This window comes from Haliaeetus leucocephalus, unplaced genomic scaffold, assembly GCF_000737465.1.
Source record: "Haliaeetus leucocephalus isolate CR32 unplaced genomic scaffold, Haliaeetus_leucocephalus-4.0 Scaffold0, whole genome shotgun sequence".
Lineage (NCBI taxonomy): Eukaryota > Metazoa > Chordata > Aves > Accipitriformes > Accipitridae > Haliaeetus > Haliaeetus leucocephalus.
This window is the reverse complement of record NW_010972436.1, coordinates 12,389,474-12,412,703: the sequence shown is the minus strand read 5'-3', so window position 1 is coordinate 12,412,703 and position 23,230 is coordinate 12,389,474. Positions and strand designations below refer to the sequence as shown.

General features: G+C 40.6%; 1 protein-coding gene across 1 annotated transcript in view; it reads left to right on the top strand.

Annotated features, from left to right (window-relative positions):
* Positions 1-22,893, top strand: part of MKX (mohawk homeobox) — a 59,653-nt gene extending 36,760 nt beyond the window's left edge. The window contains exons 7-8 of the mRNA XM_010562915.1: positions 20,057-20,090; positions 20,263-22,893. Coding sequence (XP_010561217.1) covers positions 20,057-20,090; positions 20,263-20,449 — 221 coding nt within the window. The 3' untranslated portion in view covers positions 20,450-22,893. The remainder of the gene's footprint in view (positions 1-20,056; positions 20,091-20,262) is intronic.
* Positions 22,894-23,230: the final 337 nt, after the last annotated feature.

Here is a 23,230-nt window from a genome sequence, read left to right as displayed (position 1 = left end):
AAAGTTACAGCTGTGGTTCTTTTTTGGCCGTTGCAATATGCATCAAAATCTGACACTTATTTTAGCCTGAAAGTATAAATGTAGGAAAAAGTCAAGCTATGCCAAAGATCCACGACAGCAAGGCAGAAGCACCCTAAATATTGTCCACAAATTAATTGCTTTCAAACTTTTGTTTTAAATATTTACAGGAGACTTGTCACATGCTGGGAGAGAGAAGAACAAGTTTTACATTCTAAATGATTTCTATTACTGTTCTTCTCAGAATATGCATTCTTTTTAAACAACTTTCACTTTTAATCTGTAATTAAAGCCAAAGCTTTCTTTTAATTTTAAAAGCTTGTCCTTGGACTAAAATAACATGGAACATTTTTAAACATTGATCCAAGCTGCTGTAGATACATTTTATTTAAACCACAGAGCCTGCAGTTGGATTCCTTGCTTTGCCAGATCGGCTACGAACTGTAAGTGTGGCAGTAATGACTGTGGAGTCCTGGATGCTGCACTACCAGTGAGGAGGGTTGTTTTTCTGGAGTTGTTCCTCCCTTTGGGCCCTATTCGTGAATGACTTAATCTCTGCGTATGATCAAATGTCGTGCAAGTTACTGTGCACAGACAAATCAAGGAATGCTTCTCTTCCCCGCGTTCCTTACATGGAATTGCTGTGCTTGCCCAGCAAGCAGTTGGAGAGTGGTAAGGGTGGGAAGCAAGCAGCAGCAAACACACACAAAAAAACACCAGAAGCAATATAAAAAGAGTGAGACAAAGAAAACATAGAAAATTTCGAAAGATTGGGTGTGCAGGTTGGATTGGGCTGTGCATAGACAGATCTAGCTTGCCCAGGCAGCACCAGCTGGAGGGGGGGAGATGGGCTTTCAACTGGGGGGTGTTACAGGGGCGATACATTCACCACGAAAAACAAAAGTGTTCCTTAGTATTTTCTCTGGAGCATTGGCCATAAAGATGATTTTCAGTGCATCTTTCTATTAGCTTGTTTCGTCTTGGAAAGCAAACATTTACTGTTTTGATGGGCAGATCTCAAGAAGTTCAGGGAATCAATGCTTCTTAGTCTTTTTATCCTCTTGACCTAATTGCTTGTGTGGTGTAATTCTGTCCTCTCACAGGATGTTAAACCACTTCACCTGAAGCCAAGTCAGAGATTTTCATCAGTTGTGATATTAATTAAATGATGCATGCCATACAAGGAACTTTCCTTGTGATGTTTTGGTATTTTCTTAGAGATCCAGAAGAATACAGCCGGTAAAGTGGTGCATAACTGTTTCCATATTTATACTGACCTTTTCCTTAGTCTTTTAAGTTTCAACAAAGTTTTCACTTATGTTAGGTGTCGTTCTCAGTTAAGAGTGCAGAAAGGACTTACGTTATCCAAGTTGTTTTTCTCATCAACAACACCCTGCGGCCACCGTATGAAATTCTGTCTCTCTCTCCATGCCCTGGTGTGGGGACAGATTGCCAAACAGTGACTGGTGGCAAATGGGGAATAACGTGACTCAGGCGCTGAACTCCTCCAGCTGTCAATGGGAGCTACATTTGTTTGTCCAGGACAGTGACTGGAATAGTTGTTTAGCTCTTTTTGAGACATTTTCCATCCTGACAATGGACTTAAAAGATGTACCTCGGTACAAGGTAAGTTATAGCTGGAGTATCATTTTAGCTCTAGGAGGCAAAATATAGAAGAAAGGGTGGGGACCAAAGGGAAAAAGGAAAACGCACAGCCAGGAAAAAAGTACAGGTGGGAAAATAAAGAACAGAAACGTTTGGAACATTGTAAAGAGAGGAGAGTGCTGGGAGAGGACAAGGAAAGGGAAATGCAGAATTGAGGGTAAGAACAAAAAGGAAGAGGAAAGGGGAGAGCAATGGAGGGGAAGGAAGAGGAAAGAAAAGAGATCAAAGGAATGAAGGTAAGAAGAGAAAATACTGGGGAAGCAGATATGATGGAAATACTGGTAGGAGTCTGGAGTGTAACGGGGAAGGGCTCTAGAATAAACTATAGAAGCATAGAAGATACTAGCATTTTTCGCAGTCCAAAATGAGAAGTTTGACATTTTCCTTTTCAAAGTGTTTGAGAAATGAGGGTAGATAAGCACTCAAGATATTGCCACTCTTCTTGGAAGGCACCTTTGATTCTAATTACTATGTCTTGGCATTTTTTATCATGTTACACAGGTGAAGAGCAAATACACGTCCAGAAAAGGGTATGACCTTGCTTAGAATACAAAGCAAATTAATCCAAACTGTTGCTCACAACTCAGGGAAAAACCAGAACTCTAGTTCTGGTGGCAGTGGTGGTAGTGGCAGGGGTGTCTGTGTGGGGGGTATGGTTATTATTTTCCCAGTTTCTTGGTACATCCACAGTCCCTGACTAAGGTGGACACAAAAGTATAGAATACTTCTCATACTTTGGCTTAATCATGCCCAACCCAGACTTTGGCAAATCCCACCAAGACCTGTTTTGAAAACTGTAAACTGTTTTCAGGCTACTGTAAGACAGCTTGGCCAAGTGTGAAGGCTTCTCTGACCCAGCATTCCTGGAAGTTTGAAATTCTCCCAGGTCTACTCCTTTCTGTAAATTTTTCAGATCAGATATTCTATTTGGAAATTTTTCAAGTCATCACCTGTAAGTTGCAGGCAGATAGTTGGCTGAGGGCAATGTCTTTGTGCTCCTCTGAGAGGAGCGTCAGTCAGTAGTGTAGAAAGGACATCACCCAGGATGGACTGATAGTTTGATCCTGCATGGCAAATCATGAATTCCTATATAGTTCATGATATACATGAACCTCAAATATATCATGCCGGATCAGATTATACATATGATTTTCAAGTTCAACAAAAGGTTTTGTTTCTTTTTCCCCCATCATTTTTTAAAGAAACAGAATTTATCTGAATTAAAAACATGATTGGTGATGACGAGTGGGTGGTTCTGTTTACCCTGCCACATTATATAGTACCATTTTTACTCCTTGTTTGGATAGCAGTCACAAGACCCAGATATCAAGCTGTGAAAGTATTTTTCTTGCAGCAGCCTTTCTTTTTTTGGCAGGCAGTGGCTTTGGAGATGCCTCGCATTTTGTCATGTGATTGGACTGCTGATGAGGTTTCTATGCTGCCTCATTTTCCTGGATTCCATCTGAATTAACTCTTCTTTGGGTCACGATTGTTAGCACACTTCGGAATGACTGGGGCTTTGCATCATAGTGTAATGAGCTCCTAATACTTCATCTCTGTAAGGAAACAGCCCGTAAAGAAGGAATTTGCTGCATTTGTTCCACGTGACAGAAATCTGTTTTCTGTACCTCCAGCTGTCCACATCGAAAACACATTCCTTCTTCACAGTAATGTCCCTTCCTGAAACAAAGGAAAATGAGAGGAAATGACTAGTATATAATCGTTCCATCTAAAAACATTCAGCTTAGTCCTGTAAACACATAAACTAGTTCTTTGTAAACAAATGTCTTAATTTTCTTTAAACTGAATATTTAGATGTCAAAGATAGAGAAGCTGGATATGTCAAACATATGGTTCCTATTGCATCAGAGGCTTTCTTAATTTTGGTATTCTAATTGAAAAGACATTTCTGAAAGCATGCTAACTTTACAGAAACTAATCTATGACTCTCTGTCGGGTCTAGGTTTTATTCTTCCATCTATCACCACACTCTGGAAATATTTTCCACTTTAGATGTACAGCAGTAACAATATCCCTCATGGACTTTGAATTGCCCTCAATGCTTCCAGTGCTTGACGTGGAAGCACGGTTTGGGGTAGTTGATGTTGGGGAACTGACAGGAGTTTTAACGGGGAGAGAATTAGGAAGAGGTGTCAGGGAAGGAATGAGAGTAGGGACTATGATTTATTCATAAGTTTTTGCCTTATTACTGGATAATTTATAACGCAAAATGCCCTAGGCTAAGCAATATCTTTAACTGGACAAAATTTCTATCCACATCAGAGAAATACTGCAGGTCTGTTTTAAAATATAAGCTGTTTTATAAATGTCATGAAGCAACTACCTGCCTCAGATAAAGCAAAATTTCAGTTTGGCATCCAATATGTATTCAGTTTTCCTCCTACAAATAATAGGCAGCAAACTGTTAAGTTTACATCTGAATAGGTGCATTTGAAATAGAAAACACATTTGCATCTCAGGCGCTCCTGTTAGGTTTTCTGCTAGCGTGGGCTTCAGCTGCAGGTGTATGCTCTGCAGAGAGCTGAGTGATATATGTGTGCTTGCAGGTTGTGATGGGGTTGGATGTCTTGTGGAGCTGAGTTAGAGCCCCCTCTCCAGCAGCATCCTGAGCCCTTTGCAGCGCAGGTGCTGGGCTCTGACCTGCAGTGAGTGCACCAGATGTGCCACTGGCTTTGGTCTGAATTCTGTATAAATTCACCTTTCCCAAGCATACAGAATATTTAACAACAAATTACCTTTTTTTAATCCACTAACATGTACAATATAAAGTCCACAAAGGTCATAGAGGTAAATTTATTTATTAAATGGAAATTCTTGGGTCCAAAAAACATTATGAATCATTTTGGTGTTTTAAGTTCAGGATGCAGAGTAAATTATTCCAAAAATAATGGTAGCCAAATGTCATTCCCTCCAAACGTTTGTGTAATATCTATTTATCTGTGGGCAGATGACTGCTATGTATAATCAGAGGCAGACTTTTGTCAAATTGAGACTAAGTAAACACAGCTGAACACAAGCAAGTTGGACTACAACTTTTTTGAGTTTTGCCAGCGCTGTTATGACCTTGAAAGTGAGTGTTTCTTCAGAGCAATCTGCTTTCAATGTGGGAGAATTTTTAGTGTTTCAAATTAACAAGTGTTGATTGGAAATTTGTTCTGTTTAATTTTAATATATTTTTGTCCAAATAAATGAAAAGTGTGTATTTGCCCAAAGGAGGGCATCCTTTCTGCTACTTAGAAAGGAGGAATGTTTTGTAAAGGAACATTTCTTGCACATATCTATGAGAACCAGAACAACAGTTAGAGAAAGAGCTGTAAATTCATCTGAAGCATCATTATATAATCAGAGAAAATTTTCTACTGTTTCCTTGAAAGATAGATGCTTTTTTTAAAAAAATGTACTGTGCAAGTAAATGTAGCATTTAGGCAGTAGATTTTATACCACTACATATCTAGATACTGTTTTCATCATCCTTGAAAAAGGAGTTCTTCTGTTTGTTTATGAATTTTGCCCATTTTTCTAAAACTTAGTCTCCTATGAACCATTTTCTACAGATCCTGTTTTTCTCTGACACACAAAAAGAAATTAGTCTGATTTTATTGACAAACCGGAGTACAATTTAAACCTTAGTTTTAATATGTGAATTTTCTGCTTTTACATTACCAATCATTTGAACAGAAAACATTTTGCTCCCTTGATTTTAAAGGCCACAGCATTTGGAGTCTCGAGGAGACTTTGGACAGAAGTCAAATAGGAGTCTTGCTCAAAAATTTGTCTTTTAGTAATTACAGCAAGTGAGTCTCATCTATTGCCAATATCTCTGTTTCAAGGCACTTCTTTCGAAAGGATATTTTTTTCATTTTGAGTGCTGTATACAAACCAGCTTACGCACCAAATTCAGGGGTAGGACACATGTGCACAGCATTGTGGCCAGGGGCAACTTTCCAAAAGTCCTTGTGCCTCGTATCCACAAGTCATACTCCCCAATCTGCCTTTTTGGAGGGCAGCAATTACCATTTTCAGATTTCTAACAAATTCTTACAGCAACAACAGTTTAATGCCACCAGCCAAGCACACACAGCACCTTGTATTTGATGGGTTCCTACAGTATGGCTTTGACTTTGCAAGCCAAGTACCATCCCAGCAGGCGGTCTTGGATGTTTTTTGAAAGAACCACAGCAGAAGTCTCCTCTTGCTTCAGTTTTCTCTTCCCCTATCATAGTAGCAAAAGAAAAATGAGGATGCAGTTGGAAATGGGGAGGCGGTGGAAGACAAAGATGATAGAAAAGGGGACAATATGACTGAGAAGCTATTTTAATTGAGAATTGCAAACAGTGGATATGCCTGTACATTCCTATATGTTCCTATACTTTGTAAAGAAATGCAGATTTCGGAAACAAAGCAGGAGACACTGCTCCCAGGCCTGGCTGAGTAATGCGGCTTCTTAACGTTAACCAAAATCGTGTGGAAAAGGCCTTGATGCCAGGGTTTTTAGAAACTTTGTTGTTTCCTCTGGGCAGCTCCTCCCTGGGGACTAAGAGTACAGACAGTCACAGTGTCGGCATCCTGGTTCTTGCTCTGGGATTTCTGCTTCAGCACAAAGGCTAATGAGGCTTGTAAAAATAAAAATAAAACCAGAATGTGCCAGGTGTCATCTAAGCCCACAAAGTGGGCCTCTGGGTGTTTGGAGGGTGCAAGGCAGGTACTAATTGCAAAGCTTAGGTCCATCAGGCAGAACTTGCCGTGAGTTATAACAGCTTGCAGCAGCCGGCTCTGTTTGAGGTGTGAAGGAAGGGGAGAGCCTTGCTGCACATGGGGGCTAGGGGTGCTCAGCAGTCTTCAGGGTGCCTTGAGCAGCCCTCAAGATGCTCCTAACTGAGATGGTAGTTGCCTAGGAAGTGCTATCAGGAGAGTATTTTAAAAAGATATGTTTAACCTGGAGTTGGGGTAGGGTTGGTGGCGTATGGCAGCACTAGCCAACTCCTGCCTGCAGGCTGGGTGAGCCACTCTCTCAGCGGTGCTCTGAGGGGCTGGTTTTGCCAACATCTTGCTAGTTTGTTCATCCGAAGTAAAACGGTTAGTGGCAGCCAACTAGGTAGGTTGTGTGAGTGCTAAGTGTTCCCTAATGAATCCGTACGCCCAAATATAATGTTTGTCTGTGGTGCACAGTCTGTGTGCCCCACTGTCGCAGAAGGAGGGTGGGGAGGAAAGCAGGCATTGTCCGCACGCGGAATTTGCTGCGTCTGCTTTGCAGACCCTTTGCGGGTCTCCATAAACTTCGCAAACTGTGATGTATAGGCTATCGTGCTACGGGAAGGCTTTGGCTCACGGGCAAAAGTAAAAGCTCTTGCAAAATGAAAGAAAAAGCTTTTATTGTTTTAAAAGTGGAAACAGAAGTACTACTAATAATAGCAGCGAGTTAATTAGAGAACATGCCACATTTCAATTCACAGAGCTTAAAGCCTTTGTGTTGTAGCTGCCTGGCTTGCATGGCTGCTCAGAGTCCTCCTCTCGTCTTCTGTCCAAAGGCTCAAAGCCTAGAGTTGAACAGTGTTGGAGGGATCAAAGGATCTCAGTATTTTTCACCATAGTTATTCCCTAAAAAATATGAATGTTATTTATGTCTGGAACCATGGCTTCCTGTGTTGTTGCTTTTCTTTATAGAAGTGGAAATTCAGGATCTTAATTCTTAAAAGGGAGGTGAGGGTGCAAGGCTATCTCTACAAATATATGATTGTTGCAGGTGCTGCTTACCCTTAGGAAAGCACCTAAGCAGGTCAGGGAAGAGGCATAAGCAAATTACAGAAGTGTGAGTTACTCTGAGATAAAGTTAATTTGGTTGCCCCTTGAGCAAAAAGTCCACAGTGATTTCTAACTGCATCTATGAATGCAGATATTTTCTGTATTTTTATGCATAAATATGTAGCCCAGTTTCCCCTGACTGCAAACCCTGCTGGGTGAAGGGGTTTTGTTTGATTTATGGTAACGGGAGGGAAGACTGGTTATTTATACATGCTGATAAAGCTTCTCAGTTGTTTTTGATCTACAGATCTTTCAAATTACTCAAACCTGATATTTTTCGAAGCAAGTCAGTTGATTTAACCATAAATACCATATGGCTTTACCGTAAATATGTATGTGTGTTTTAAGTCTCTGATAGAGCAAGCTGTTGCAGGAGAGAATTCCCTAATAGAGATCTCCTGACTTCCAGGAAAACTTCTATGAGCTAATGTAAAACAAATATGTAGCGAATATGACATTATTGCCTTCTGCACCTGTCTTACATATTTTTGAAGCACCCTATCTCTGCAACAACTTGACATTTTTAAACAAACAGTATTCACTGTATATGGGGGAAAAAGTGTTATGAGGGGCTGCTTTTGATAACACTGTCTTTGATCTTGGAGGCTGATAGCAATTCAGTTAGGTCTTAGAGGAGGCTATTGGCTTTAACTGCTGTTAGATCATGTCCACTCCTTTGGCTTGCGCTACACTGGTCAGGGAAATCAGTGCCTTTTGGGGAGAAGTATATTTAATAGTTCTGGGTAATACATTTTTCCCCTGTGGTAATAATACATCGTGCTTCAATAATTTGTCACTTTATTAGTACAAAGACATGGATTACTTTTTATCACTTGTCATTTAAAAGATATGTGTTATCACTATCAGAATTACTATTACTACTATTTTGGTGTAGTTGCTATTTAGGTGTAGTTTCCAGTGGCCAGTGTAGCTTTGTCAGGTGAGAGCCGTTTGCAATGATCTCAGAGAATTGGCATCTTCACTCGGAGAAACAGCCTGGGCATATTGCCCGTGGTTCGGATACTCTTTATTTGAAAGCTAATCTGTTTGGCTTGAAATATTGTGGCTTAGCGTCCTCTACGGCTCAGCAATTGCGTCTTTGTGAACTGCTCTTCCTGGCATGAATGGCAGAGAGTTTGAATACGCCTTGTTATGCAGTGTGGCCCACAGTTAGAGGAGCCGAACGGAACAGTAATAATCTCCGCAGTGTCATGGAGTGAGTTTTACAGAGGCCCCAAAATTCATGCAATTGTGCTATACTGAGAACTGCAAGCAGTATATCACAGTCAGGATGAGCTAGTAAGCCCTGTCTCTCCACAGCAATCTTTGCTATGATATAGGTCCATTAACGTGGCATAGCACTGCTGTCACGGCTCAGGCAGTGTGCTATGCCACGTGGATACACGATGCCTCGCTACGTGGTGCACATTTACTCAAGCGTGCCTCAATGTCTCAGGCCCTGAGTGCTGAGGAGTTCAGTCCCATGTTGTTATCAGTTGACGATACTTCCCTGCTGGTTTCTTGAAAATCACTGTCTCCAAAAGCAGCAGTGTGTGTTGAATAACAAACCCCTTCACATTCAGACTCTTCAGGTTTGGGAACAGAGCCAACATTCTTGAAGAATGATTTAGTGGCCAATAAACATCTGCAAAGTCTGTAAGACTGTCAGAAGCAGTAACATTGAAAGTAAAGATCGTATCAGTAGCAATTCCCCTGTCCTGACCAGGCATTCAGTGCAAATATTTGTTCAGTCATCCTTGCTCTCATTCCCGTTATCACAGACAGTTTCACATGTTTTGCCAAAAGAGCAATTTCATCTTCTTCCACAAAGCTGTTCACATCCAAGGCCTTTGCAATGTTAAATACCGGCCTACTACAGTTTCAGGACCTCCCACACATGCTCCTTTGGAGTGCAGGAGCCTCATCTGTCTTACGCAAAGACTCTGCTGTGAAGGGCTCTTACAACTTCCAGTTAGTGAGCATCTGCAGTGTTAAGGTTTTGCTGGTCCTTGAGGATTCAAGCTCAGTCTGGCTGATTTATTACACTGCACCTATCTCTGTGATAGTCAGGATAGTCTTTGAGCTCTTCTAAGTACGATACTCCTGCAGAGTCATTGAAATTGCACTGCGCTAGGACTCAAACCATTTGTAAATACCAGATGATGTTTGGAGAAGAAGGAGGTGTTTCTGCTTCTTCAAAACCTCTTGGCAAATAGGTACAACTTCCTGAATAATTCTGGGCACACGATTCTTCTGCTCCAAGAGCCCTTTTGCCTGGTTTGCTGCGCTGCCTCTCACTTGCTTGGTGAATAGGAAAACTGAAAACACAGCCCTTCTTGAGATACCTCCCAGTTTACTAGAATCTCTGAGGGCCTGTTCAGAAGGTGTCTGGGAATATTTAGGTTTGGGAAGAAATCCTGTAATGGAAATAATAACAGTGCAAGTTGTGGTGAGCAGGAGCACGAAGACTGCAGTAGCTTCACAAGGGAAAGCAAAGGGAGCAGAACTAAAAACTTGACTCCAAAAAAAAGATGCAATCAAACACTAAAATAATTTCTGTGCAGTTGGAGGTGAGAATAATCCATGGACAGCTGTTCCCCCTGCGGTTCACTCAGCAATGTTTCTTTCTGCTGGTTATTCTGCATATGGTCAGGGAGGTGTGTGACTACAGCTTTCTGTTTAGGTTCCTGTAATGCTGAATCTGTCCTGAATGCTGTCCTCAGGATGCTGAATAAAGGGGTCCCATCACATTTCTACCTAGAGGAGGAAAGAGATACTTTTCTGATGTATGTGAACTAACCCAGTTTGAAAGAATCCTCAAAACCCAGCTCACGGTCTCACTGGGTGCTCATTCCTGCTTCTCTACTGGCAAAACACTAATGTGAACACAGCTAAGCATCTCTGAGGACAGGATGATTAATTTCATGATGTGCTGTTCTGTGCCATGTGATATTCTCCATCTGGTCCTTCACAAACTTTAATAAGGTTGTTTTCATAAGATGGCTGTAGGATTTCACAAAAGGGGAACTGAGGCACCAAACAATTACAGTTTGAAGTCATTTTGGATACCTAAGACCTTGTGGATGCTCATGATTTCATGACTATACATTCAAAGCACAGCTCTCATTGACCTGCGAGTGCTCAGCACTGCTGAAGATGAGAGCCTGGGCTCTCGAGTCAGAGTGTAGAGGCTGGGGAACACACTGTGGCATTTGTGAAAATGTTGGTTAAAACCGCTCATCCAGCCCAACACACAAACCTGTAGCAGAAGCAGAGAGACTGTCCCGTCACTAACATGATTTACCTGGCATTGTTAAATCCATCTGACTATCTTTTATCTTCTTGTGTTCCCCTCCCACAACAGCCTAGCAGCTGCTGTGCCATGGTGCTGAGGTTGTGCAGGGAAAGGTCTCACCTACTGACCTGGAGCAGGTCCATCCCATGCCTTTGGGGAGGTGGTGACCGCAGAAAATACCATGTGTGATTGTACTGCTGTATCTCACAGTACACTTAGTGGGAAGGCAGACTGCTTAGGCATTCCCATTTTTGTGCACACATCATATAGAAGCAGATACAGGTATGTATATATATGAATATATCTGTATCTACTTATAGATATAAATAATTTTTAAAATTTCACCTGCGATCCCTTCACCTGTAGGATCTGTTGTGCAACTGTTGTCTGGGGTTACCATGAAGCTCTTTTTCAGCCTACAGCCATTTTTATAGCTGTTTGACTGTTGGAGCCTTGTATGCGCTTATGTACTTCCTTACAAGTTGCTTGGGTTTTTATGCATGTGATCGCAGAGAGCACAATAAGTTTGGGACATAACTCAGGTACCTGGGGTTTAGTAGTTGGACATGAGTATTGTGCACATCCCAGTATCCCTGGATGGAGTGGATGGAAGTAGCTATGTTTAAAAAGCTCATATTTGTCAGTCTCTTCTTTATCTTACAGGCAAGTGAAAGAAACCGTGAATTTCCTCTCCCTGACAGACTTACCCATTCTTTACTCCGTGCTGCTGGCTAAACACACACTGGAAATCAGTTCTGGCATTCACTTAGAAGTTCCTCCACTTGCCTGAAAATACAGCACCTTGTAATTTAAATTGCCTTTGTGCAGCATATGCCATGTCTGAGCCCGCTTGGCTCCCAGGGGCAGGAGAGGAGCTGGCTTCTGCGAGTGGGGCCACGGGAACCAGGGGGCACGTTTCTCCGAATTCTGCAGGAGGCTTCTGAAAATATCCTGTGTGCACGCATTCATATCATAACGTTACACCACATATGTAGGGTCTGCTCCCAAACCCACAGCCAACTAGCATAACAAAATCAGATTTTACTGCTGTAGTGTCAGCCTAGGGTTGAAATATAGCTTTGAAACCCTCCCTTTCACCCCGCTTTTTTAATGAAAAACAATCGGGCTGGAGTGTAATAGTGCTTACCCTGGCTGCATTTGACTTTAGCTTTTTACTTTTAAAGCCTTATTTTAGGCTTTAAGAGCTCCCAATTAAACTTTTTAGATCCAGAGTGAAAGCCTGAACGTGCCTGCCTGCACAACAGCGAGATTCCTGGGTGGGAAAAGGATATTTTTATATTAAAAATAAAGAAAATTAACACAGTGGTATGTTTTCTCCCTTTATACTCCTTACTCTTCTTTCTTGTCATGAATCTTCATTTGCCATTTTCTCATTTCCTTTTTCTTTAACATCTCCCATCCCTTTCCCTTATTTCTTTTTTTTCTTCCTCTTCTTTCTCCTCTTTTCTTTATTTCACCCTCCCCCTTCCCTGCTGCCTAACTTGGTTTTCACTGTTAACCCATAACAGTTTGCAATAGGAGGGCCAACTACTTCATCCTTCTAGTCAGCACAGCACGTGCTGTAAATCCCTTTCTAAGTAACACCGAAAAAAAAGTGAAGCCTAGGTCAGATATTTGTTTATCCATTATGAAATGCGTGTGGGAGACTATCACCAAGGAATCTGACAACATTATGCTATTAATTACATGCCAACTCAATGAGGAAAGATTTTATTTCAGTCAGCTTTGCAGGAAACTTGAAAAGAAAATAATACTATATAACCATCAGTTTGTTAACAGCTTGCCTCCAACACTGCACAGCCCCAACTCCCATTATAAGCTCTACTAAAGTCTGGCTAAGAAAACAAGTCTCACACAGTGCCCTGCATCTCACCAAGGAGAACACACTGTCACTGGTCATGGGAAATTTAGAGCCAGCCATGACAGCCCGAACAATGAAGTGATTTACACCAGGTTTGTATCTAGTTTGCTAACTCATAAATTCTTACATGCAGGTGCATAGCCCAAGACTGTAAGACCATTTGCACCATGCCTACTATTATGTGGGGCTTTTAGTGCACTTATTAATGCAAATGTTAATACAGACTTGCAAACTCAATTCTCTTTTATGGTTTATAAAATACACCTATCCCAGTCTCTGTGGGCATGTACACTCATTTTATAAAAATCACATGTATTAAAATGTAACTAGATGCCTACTCCCACTTCAGCAGGCTCCAGGCTGCACAGGGAAAAAAAGTCTTCAAGTTCCCAGGTATTCAGGAAAAAACTTGAGTGGTACCTGTCCCTCACAGTTAAAGCTTATATCTGATGTTTTGGTGCAAGAAGCAAATTTCAAAGAAACATTTCCCTGAAAACGCTTGGTCAGAGGCATGATGGCAAAGGGATATTTCCAACATTGGCAAGACGCAACCTATGGGTCTTAATAGAAGAGATCAGGCCAGGGCTAAAGCTGTTCCTAGAAAAAAAAGCACGGGGAGAACAGGGAAAAATATTCACTGTAGCTGTCACTGTGAACATAAATTGTCATTATGCAGTTTGTTCATCTGAAAGGACGTAACAGCTGATGACAGGTCAGTTGTACTTGGTGTCACTGTGAAGCCAAAGGAGTGAGGTAGCAGGGTTGTGGGGGTGACTTCATTACAAGCTGCTCCATAACCTCCCCCTGGAAGAAAGAGAGAGCAGTGGTAAATGAAAGCTTTGCTGAAAAGGAATTTTCTCTAGAGCCTGGGCCCAGAGCTTGTTCCTGCAAGTTTCTGACAGCTTCTTCCTCCCACCCAACAAAAGGACATGGCAATAAATCTTTGTCAGTAGAAACCCGGTACCCCCCTGAGATCGGACCAGCTGTGACTGGTATCCTGCACACTCCCAGGTCACGCTGCCTCGCCACGTCTGCAGCCACAGGTCATCTGAAACTCCAGCGGGGACTCTCATCCCCCCAGCGAAAGGCTCTGCTGCACAGGCACTGCCAGCCCCGACCGGGCAGTTTCACGAGACCTGCCCAGTCCAGGACCTGCTCTGGCAGGAGGGACAACACTGGGCGCATCCCCTGTGGAGGTGGCCCGGGGTCTGCAGGAGGTCAGCCACGGGGGCGAGCTTGGGGAACATTTCCGTAGGAGACTCTGTGGTTTGGAGTCTCGTCCAGCGTGAGCTTTCCTGTCTGCGCTTCTCCATAATTCATCCTTAATAGGTCTGATGTCCCTGAGGAAACCTGAGAGGATGGTGCAAAAGGAAAAGGGTTTTAAGAGTTTCTGTGCTGGATTGGATGAGTCCTGCCTGTGTGTAGAAAGCCTTTGCTGTGTGGGCTGCTGGCTGAGCAGTATCCACGTTCTGAAACTCATTTGTCTGTTCGCATCAGGCTCAAAATGGGAGTCCTGCAAGTGTCAGCATGGGAAGGGCAACTCTTGCTTCCTCCAATTCAAGCTAGAGGAGCTGAAGTTTGCTGTGCTGGGGTTTTTCAAAAGATGCTATGGTCTTTGCATCAAGATTAAATGACATTTCTTGTAAGAGAAAAGGGCCTGGCCTGGTGCTTCGGGCCCTTGTGCTGCCGAGCAGCCTGGGCTGAGCCACCTTCCCTCCCCAGATGCGGGTGAAGGTTAGTGATGTTGTATGATTCGTGGTTTACTTTGGGATCCTTTGGGAGGAAAGGAGCTGTGTCAATGCGGAGGAGTACAGGGATATTAACTCCAGTTAACCCCGTTTTGTTCTTGGAGAACCAGAGAGCTGAAAGTTGTATATGCCCTGAAATTGCGGCTTAGAAAATACTAGAGTCAAGGTGTGTGTGTGTGACCTACCAAAATACCTCATCTCACCACTAATTTACTCACACATGTAAACTTCATTTTTCATTCAGCTGCCCCAATTTATTTCCTGTTCCTCCCTCTTTTTCCTCCTCTTGCTTGTTTTGAAAATGCTGGTCAACACATGTTAAGCCAGAGTCTCCAAAAGCAACAAAAGAAAGTTCAGGAGAGGCAGCGAGAGAAACAGCTGAATAACATTGCCAATTTTAAAATGAAGATAAGTTATACAGGACCTTTTATTGAACCAACAAATATTTTATAGTGTTCACCATTTGGGGCCAGCAGTTTTTTTCCCTCCATTTTGAGCTAGAATAGAAGGTGTGTAATTCATCAGGAATCTGTACATATTTAAGTAGCTTCAAGAAATACCATGGTCATGTGGGACTGACCTACTGTGTCTTGACTTCCATATCCATTTTTTCCCCACTACATAATGTTCTGTACCCTTTCCTCTCTGTCTCATTCCCTCATTCACACGTTCTTTCCCCTGTTGGTTTCAAGCCATCTTTTCTTTGTCAGTGTTACCTGATAACACAAAGCAGGGGTTTAAGCCAGTTGCTACAGTTCGGCTTGAGCTGTATGTAACACCGAGCAGGGGGGCAACGTGGATGCTTCTTGGTCCTACGTAAGTGGTCAGTCTTTCCTTTTCTGTTCCCGGCAGGGCCTTTAGGTGAAGTCAGTTCGTCACCACACACATGTGATATTCTTAGGTCAGAATTCTTAGATCCAAAGAATAAAACGTAACTGTAATTAACATCGCTTAGCACACCCCTGAAGTCATCCAAGTATATAAAAGTTATTAGTCTGGACTCCGCAAACGGTAAGGGTTTGAATTGTTCTGAAATATTCGAATGTGCCGCAAGCACCATGTAGCCAGAGAGCCTTTGTATGTTGTAAATTGGAGTAGGCATATGTGCTACGGCATTTATGTTCTGGCTTTCTTCTCTAATACTGGATGCAGTATGTAAAAGGGCACTGTGTATGTCCTTAGATGTATATCTTCTTGTGAATTATTTGTGTATTGTTTTGACAACAGTCAGTCGTAATGGCAATGTACTGGAGGTAAGTGATGCCATTGTCCAGTTTAAGGATGGTTTGGCTGCAAGAACGGTGGGGTATATTTTCTTTTGGTGGGCCTTTCTGATAGCAGAAGAACAAAAGAAAACATTTTAAATATAGGAGAAATCCTGGAAAATTCTGCTCTTAAATGCTTTTGAAATGGTCAAAGTATTGCCTAGGCATGTTGTCTTTGGATTTCTGAGACTCATTTCCATCTCTGCTAAAATGGGACTGCAGGCTACCTTGCAAGAGAGCTGTCAGGATCAGCCAGTGAATATTTATGAAGAAATTTTGTGGTGAAAAAAAAATAATATATGCTACATATATTATTAATAATTATGTGAGTCCTGAAAAATACCATACTGTATCACAAAGCTGGTATTGTCTGGTGACTACACTCCTGGCACTGCGTGCTACAGTAAACTGTGTACTGAAAACTCATACTAATGGAAAGGTATACAGGATTCCATTGGTAAGTGATTTATAGTGACTTCCTATTATAAACAAGAGGGAACAAATATCCCGCCTTGCTGGTTTCTTTGGGCGGATGGTGAGAGCAGAATGAGACATTCCTGGCCAGGCAAAAGCTGATTCTTTGGATGCTTGCAACTGGGAGCAGAACGAAGCACCAGAAAGTGAAGTAGAAATGACAATCCCTAATTATAAATGATTGAATTTCCATTTTCATAGTGCTTAAAACTTTCCAGTTGTAGAGCAAATGACCACTGTTTTAGACGATTTCCAATCTTGTAACAAAAAGATGTTTCTGGTATTTAATATTAAATAGACTTACTATAGGATCTCAGTATATGCTGAAAGCCTACCAACACCCTTTCACAAGAAGCATATTGCTTTCTGAGGCAGAACAAACCACGTTCAGCAGCAGCTTCTTTTTGGGTTTCAATTAATAAATCTGCTATTGAGCACAACTGTAGTTTGTTTAGGAAAGTTACTTGTGCTGGCCAGTGGCATTCTGTTGATAAACTTGAGCGTACACCCTATCAAATAAGTCTTGGGAACAGCGTGGAATATAATAATGCATCAGCATTGGCTTTCTCTGGAGTCACTTGACACATTGATCTAAGCTTGACAAGTCTGTAGGGGTTGAAATTTGTGTGACAGCCTGCCTTCATCCAACTAGTGAGAGGACCATGCTTTTTCTGGAGAGACTGAGGCTACTCGGTGGCATTCAGTACACTGCATGATTTTTCCATTCCTTCTGTCACCATTTCCAGAGATGTTACCCAGTCCCAGTGCCATTTTCTCATTGCCTCAGAGAAGAAATCTAGGAACATGTTGTGCGATGGTCAAGAAACGGAACAATTTCCATACTGAGAATGCTGTTCTTCGATTATATTCATGAAACAGTCTCACCAAAATGTTGCTTTTACAGGTGAAATGACTTTGCAATTGTTGTGCAGATATGTCAAATGCCAAAAGCTTTAATCATCAAAAGCTTCAATTAGTAGTAGGGTGTAGAGCACGTAGATTGCAAAAGATGAAGAAAAAGCAAAATGTTGGGCAAGATTGACCTTTTTTTTTTTTTAAATTCAATAAAATTTTGTCATCTGTCTTCCCTCTCTTGTCAGTGAAGAGCCAGACATGGCCAGACTGGATTTCTTCCAGGCTGAGCTAAGCAGTTAAGGCTGTAGTTACACCACCAATTTAGTCTCCAAAGGCGAGATATGGTCCTGCCATCATCCAGCTCACAGCATATCCACACGGATGATAACGCTGCCCAAAGGGAAACAGTGGGAGGAGATGGACACAGAGGAGGGCTTCGTGGTCTGGTTTTGCAGCAGCACTGAGGGATGTTGGACTGCGGTGTTAGATAAGTGGGCTGAAACCACTTCTTGGAGGACTTCTCTGTTGTTTGTGAATGGAGTCTGGACAACTAGCCTAGATAAAGATATATGACTTAGGTGGCAGATTCATGGCAAGTGAGGTGAACCCTACTCTTCTTTTTGAGTTGGATCAAGTTGGTTTGACCAGCAAGATGTCAAGGAGAGCATGGGGACTGGTCTTCGTCTCTCTCAAGGTGGCTATCCCCATCCAAAAAATGATAGTAATATTTATTTCCTTCACTAGGGGCTGTTCAGACAGATGTGAGCTGCTTGGATGCTATGGTAGTGCAAACTGGGATATGCTGTCAGAGGTTTGGTATAGCAGAAAAAGATTTTTGGCAAGAAAAAGGGGGCCTGTGCTTTGAAATGATGGATTTTCAGACTTCATTGTACTAACATGCTTTTACAGCAGTTATTAGCAAGAGCTTTGCAAATTATCAGTGATGGTTTTCTTATAACCCAGTTTCAAGTTTCTTTGACATAAATAGTTTGAAAAAGCATAAGAACTGAATGGAATAAAAAAAAAGACTTGTAATTCAGGAAAAATCTTCAGCAAAGTTAAAGAATGGGTAGCTCTTTGCTGCTGGATTTTATTTTTTAGCTTTGCTACTGCTTTATATACCATGGGCAAGCCGCTTTCTTTCAGAGCTGGCTAAACACCAGTAAAAAATATTTGCAAATACTCCTTCAAATAAACGCTGGAATTGGAATGTGTGTCACCATTCACACCTACTTTCCTCAGAAGTTTGTACAAGCAATTTTTTTGTTCATAGGAAATATTTTCCAATAGCAAAAGAAACTGACAGATGCTTGAGAGGTGTATTTATATCCAGGTTTGGTCTGGCAACGACATTCTCTATTACTTGCCATTTCCATTTCTATACCTACTGACCTATTCAGTCCTAAACCTTCTCTTTAAAATTGTCTCTATTAAGAAAAAAAATTAAGCAGGGCTGAAAAATTACTTGTAGCCAAGTACAGCATGAAGAAGGAGACTTTTGGTGTCATTCAGTGATCTCTGGATCAAACGGTTCTTTTTTCCTTGGTTCCCTCTCTTCTGCATAGACTGAACTTCCCCCTCTTGAATCCCATTCAAGAATTGATCTAGGAGACCTTAAGAGATACTGATTTAAGATACGCTCTTTTGGAACAAAATGTAAACCTTGATCACTTGTGGACATTTATTTATAAAGCTGTTTTGTGAAAGGATGGAGGCCTGCTAAATCAAATAGCTTGGCAAACATCTGACCTCTGAAATTAGAGCTGGTCTCCCTGCATTTCTTTGGTGAGACTGTGGTCTTCAGTGATCACCTCCAAGTGCTGGGAGCGCGGCTGGGCCAAGTTGTTTGACGCGGGTTGGCTGTATAAGAAAACAGGCTGCTGGTCTGTGGTGGGCAAAGTCGCTCGTAAGTGGAGAGCTACCAAGGGCTGCAATGTGCTTTGAGACCTATTCCACTGGAAGCTCTGTTTAAAGAAAAGATCAACTTTTAATTAATAATCTGATGGAAATCCAGCAATAAGGTTGATTTTTAGTTGGGAATCTAGCCTCATAAGGAGGTGCATTACTTTATGAGATCTGTGCTGCGTTTAGGGGCTTTTTGGGTCTTGTAGCCATTAGTGTTCATGCCGTTGCTCTTTCTTTTGTTTGACTCGTTCTCCATAGGTATTGCAGTTAGGCATCAGCTTCTCGCTCCTCTATAATGCATTTCTGTGTGAGGATAGCAAGCCCACTGAATAAAGCTTATACATTTCTGCCTGGTAAATATTTCTGGCTTCTCTGCGACGTGAGGACTTAATGAATGAACAAATGTGACTCTTGATGGGAAAGTGTAGCTTATGCCTGTGATGCAGTTTCATCTTTGAAGGCTGTTAACCAGGTGTGCTTGTTACTTGTAGCCTTCTCAGCCTGCCTCTGACTGAGTTGCAGCCTGGGCAAGGGGCGCATTAAAAACCACATACATCGTGTGTGCATGGGTGAAAGTCCTATTTTTAGTGCATACAAGAAGGCATTCACTGAAGGGCAATGAAGCTGATTTTTATTTTTAGGTTTTGCAATTCCTTACATCCTTGGGATGTTTTGAAAAACTAGCTCCATCACCCTGCAAAATGTGGGTGAACCTCCAAGACCAGCTTTATTCTCACTATTGGCAAGATAACCTTTTCCCAGACATAGGCTGGTGTGGGATGTGCCAGGCAGGGTTCTGCACCGGTTCTGCCAGTGCGGTTCTGGTGAGGCTTAGTGAGGTTCTGCCTCACCAAAGCCTATTTCTGTAAGGTCGTGTTTCGGGAACCTCCCCACAGCGTTTTTTTTTTTGACATGTCCCCTGCTCCAAGCTTGGTGTAGATTTCTCCAGACGGACGCTTGCATGAAGCTGGCCCTTTATATGTGTCCAAACAAAGATTTTATTTGGAAATCTGGTATCAGTTTCGGAATTAATCTTGGGTTATTTTTCCATATGCCTATTCCATGAACTTGCTTGTTTTAAAAACTATTAAAAGAAAATAGACATCTTTTTTTTTCCTGTTTTCAGAAACTCTGGAGAATGGACCAAATAAGTGTGAAAGGTGAGTAAGGGGTTTCACAGTTTTCAATAATAATAATAGTAATAGTAATAATAATAATAATAATTTTATTATATAAATTATATATTGTAATAATATATATTATTATGGTTGTCCTGACATCACATAGCTGTGTAAGCTGTATGTGTAAATATTTGTTATTGCTTGAATCTAGCGCAGCTAACAGAAAAGGAAACAGCAAAGATGAAACATACTGGAAGGAGATCAACGCAGCTATGGCCCTAACGAACCTTGCCCAGGGGAAGGATAAACTGCAGGGAACTACCAGCTGCATCATTCAGAAATCATCACATATATCAGAAGTAAAGACTGTTAAAGTGCCATTAGTTCAGCAGTTTTAAGAGATGGGTCCTTTTTCTTTTTCCTGTCAAATGGACATTTTCCTCACAGGATTGGTTTTCAGCAAAATCAGATTCACAGAAATGAGGCAAATGTGGAAAATAGGCCCCCTTTAACAGTATGGTCAGTTTAAAAAAATAATGTTCTTTCTGACTCAGACGTTTTCATTGTATTAAATGAAATGTTCAATTGCTTCTATAAAAGGCATGTAAATTATAAAAAAACTGTTTTTATCAAAACATTAACTTATTTTATGTTAATCAAAGTGCGCATAAGATGTTTGCATTGCTATTACAGTAAGTGCCTTGCTTTCAAAAAATAAGCTATAACGTGGGCATAGTACAACAGTATTATGCCTCAAAATGACAATGCCATAATGCTTAAACTTTGTATATTATTCCAAGTGGGCTTAGGCAGCCTAGGGCTAAACACATTACTGCTGGAGGCCCTGGAGAGTTGTGCTTATTTGACTTGTACAAATTGACGAGTCTTAATGAAATTGTTACATCATTTTCTCTCTCTCTTTTTAATCAACAGTGTTATAAAAATTGTACAGTATGTTTTGTCAAAGTGACAATGAGGTTGTTATGCATGTTTCTTACCTGTATATGCAGTATATTAAAATACCAAAATCATTCCTTTGAAAAGTGCAATACTCTAGACACACAAATTTAGGAAATAAGTTAATTGTTCAGATTATTTTGAACTTCTACCTATGCTCCCAGCTGTGTTGCTCATTAAAGATTTCTAGTTGAGAAGGTTCTAGCCAGACTAGCTGTAAATTCAAGTTGAATGTCTATAATTTTAAAGCTTTGCTAGTGACTTACTGAAGTTTTGATGGAAGTAAAATTGATTCCTTCTTGTACAAAAATAAATCTATAGTGCCATTTATTATTTGCAATGGAGCTCAAAAAAAAGTTTCCGTGGTGGAACTTATTACTTTAATGTGGTTTAAACATTTTTATTTTGTAGGTACTGCATAAATGAGGACAGTTGATTGACAGGTCACATTTCAGTGAGAAAAAGCTATAATATAAACTATCAAAGCCCAAACTAGAAACACAAATGGGAAATGAAACATTGAAAAATCTCAGCATTTAAAGTGGGAGGGTTTTAAGTAGATAATAAACCATGTATTAAACGTTATGTCTCTAAACTTGACTGCTATTGAGCATAATAACTAGCATAAAACCAGGTTTATTTTTAAGTTTTATTGGGAGGTGTACAAGTTATACTTAAGTCATGTAACAATAGTCTAATGAGGTTTACAGTGCTTGAATAAACAGTGGCAAAGCCAAAACCAATTTATACTGAATCAGTTACAGAAAACTGGAAAAGAGCTGATTGTTGCTAGGATTTGGATTTTTTTCCTGTGAGTATCCTGTCAGGTTTTTTCCTACTTACCCCTTTCCTTGTTTCTCTTTTCGGTGAGCCATCAATGAACAAGACAAGACTTTAGTCCTGCTCCCACTGAGTTTAATGGCAGAACTCCCACTTCAATGGAAGCAGGACTGTGCTAATGATGAAACTAACTTGCAAGTAGAGGCTGTTCCAGTTGCACTAAAATAGTCAATATACATTGCAAATATCAGCCTTGGTGTGACTTCTTAGGAAACTTCTTGATGTAACATAACATGTTGTTGGGTTTATTTAGTGTACAATGAAAATGATTTGATATGAAAATATTTTGTACATATATATTTTTACTTTGTTTTCTAAATTGCTGATTTGCATTGACTTAAAGTGCCAAGCAAGAAATGTATGTCATGACTGTATGAACAGTTGAAGTATGTTTTACTGACTTGCATCATTATATGTCTAAGATTCCATGACATTAATTTTTGATACTTTACTGGATTTTGACATAATAATGTGAGTTTCTAACTAATAGCAGAGAGTTAATACTTCACTTTTGTTCATACTATTATAAGTTATTCTGGTATTAAATATTTTGTGACAATAAATTGATGGTTTTGACAAACTTTTCTGTTAGAAATATTCAGTGGTTTTGCCTGTATAAACGACAACAAAATTTGTCATGTAAAAAAGGTACTTTTGGGGACTTCTCTGGAGTAAAACTGGAGAAGACAAGCCATTGTATAAACAACTTGTTCATGGTTCTTTTTTTAAATGATCAAAGCACAAAGAATAATCTGTAAAACACATCAAGTGGGTTTTAAATTTAAGAAATACTTGGCATAATTTCTTGTTACCATTTCCTTTAATTTATTTTTTTTCTACTGCTGCTTTAGAGTTTTCTGAAAACACAAATTCTAATGAATTATGTGTGTGTCTTTTTTTAAATAACAAAAATCATGATCAGTGCTGAGCCAACAGCTAATGAAGACTCAATAATTATTTATGATATTGGAAAAACAAACATTATTACTATTGCTCTTCTTTGTTTCAACATATGTAACCATTTTAGTAAAATAAATAACTGCAAACAACATCTTACTGGTTTGAATTAAATATTCATTTATCTGTCCTTAGTCATTTGCATTTCTGGTTTCCTGTTATAGTCAGGGTTTCTCTATACTGGGATACAAGCATGTGATAGGCAAAGACAAAACAGGAATGCTAGTCTTTTGATTAATACACCTTGTGGTGCACAGTTACGTGAAGTAGTGTAGCACATCCCTGATGAAAATGACTGTTCAGCAAGTTTAGGCTAATGACTGCTAATGACAACGTGGCATGATGCTTATAGGTCCTCCACATTGGAGGAGTGCAGAGGGAAGCCATAGCTAATCACTGTCCCAAATCACTGGAGAAGGTCTATG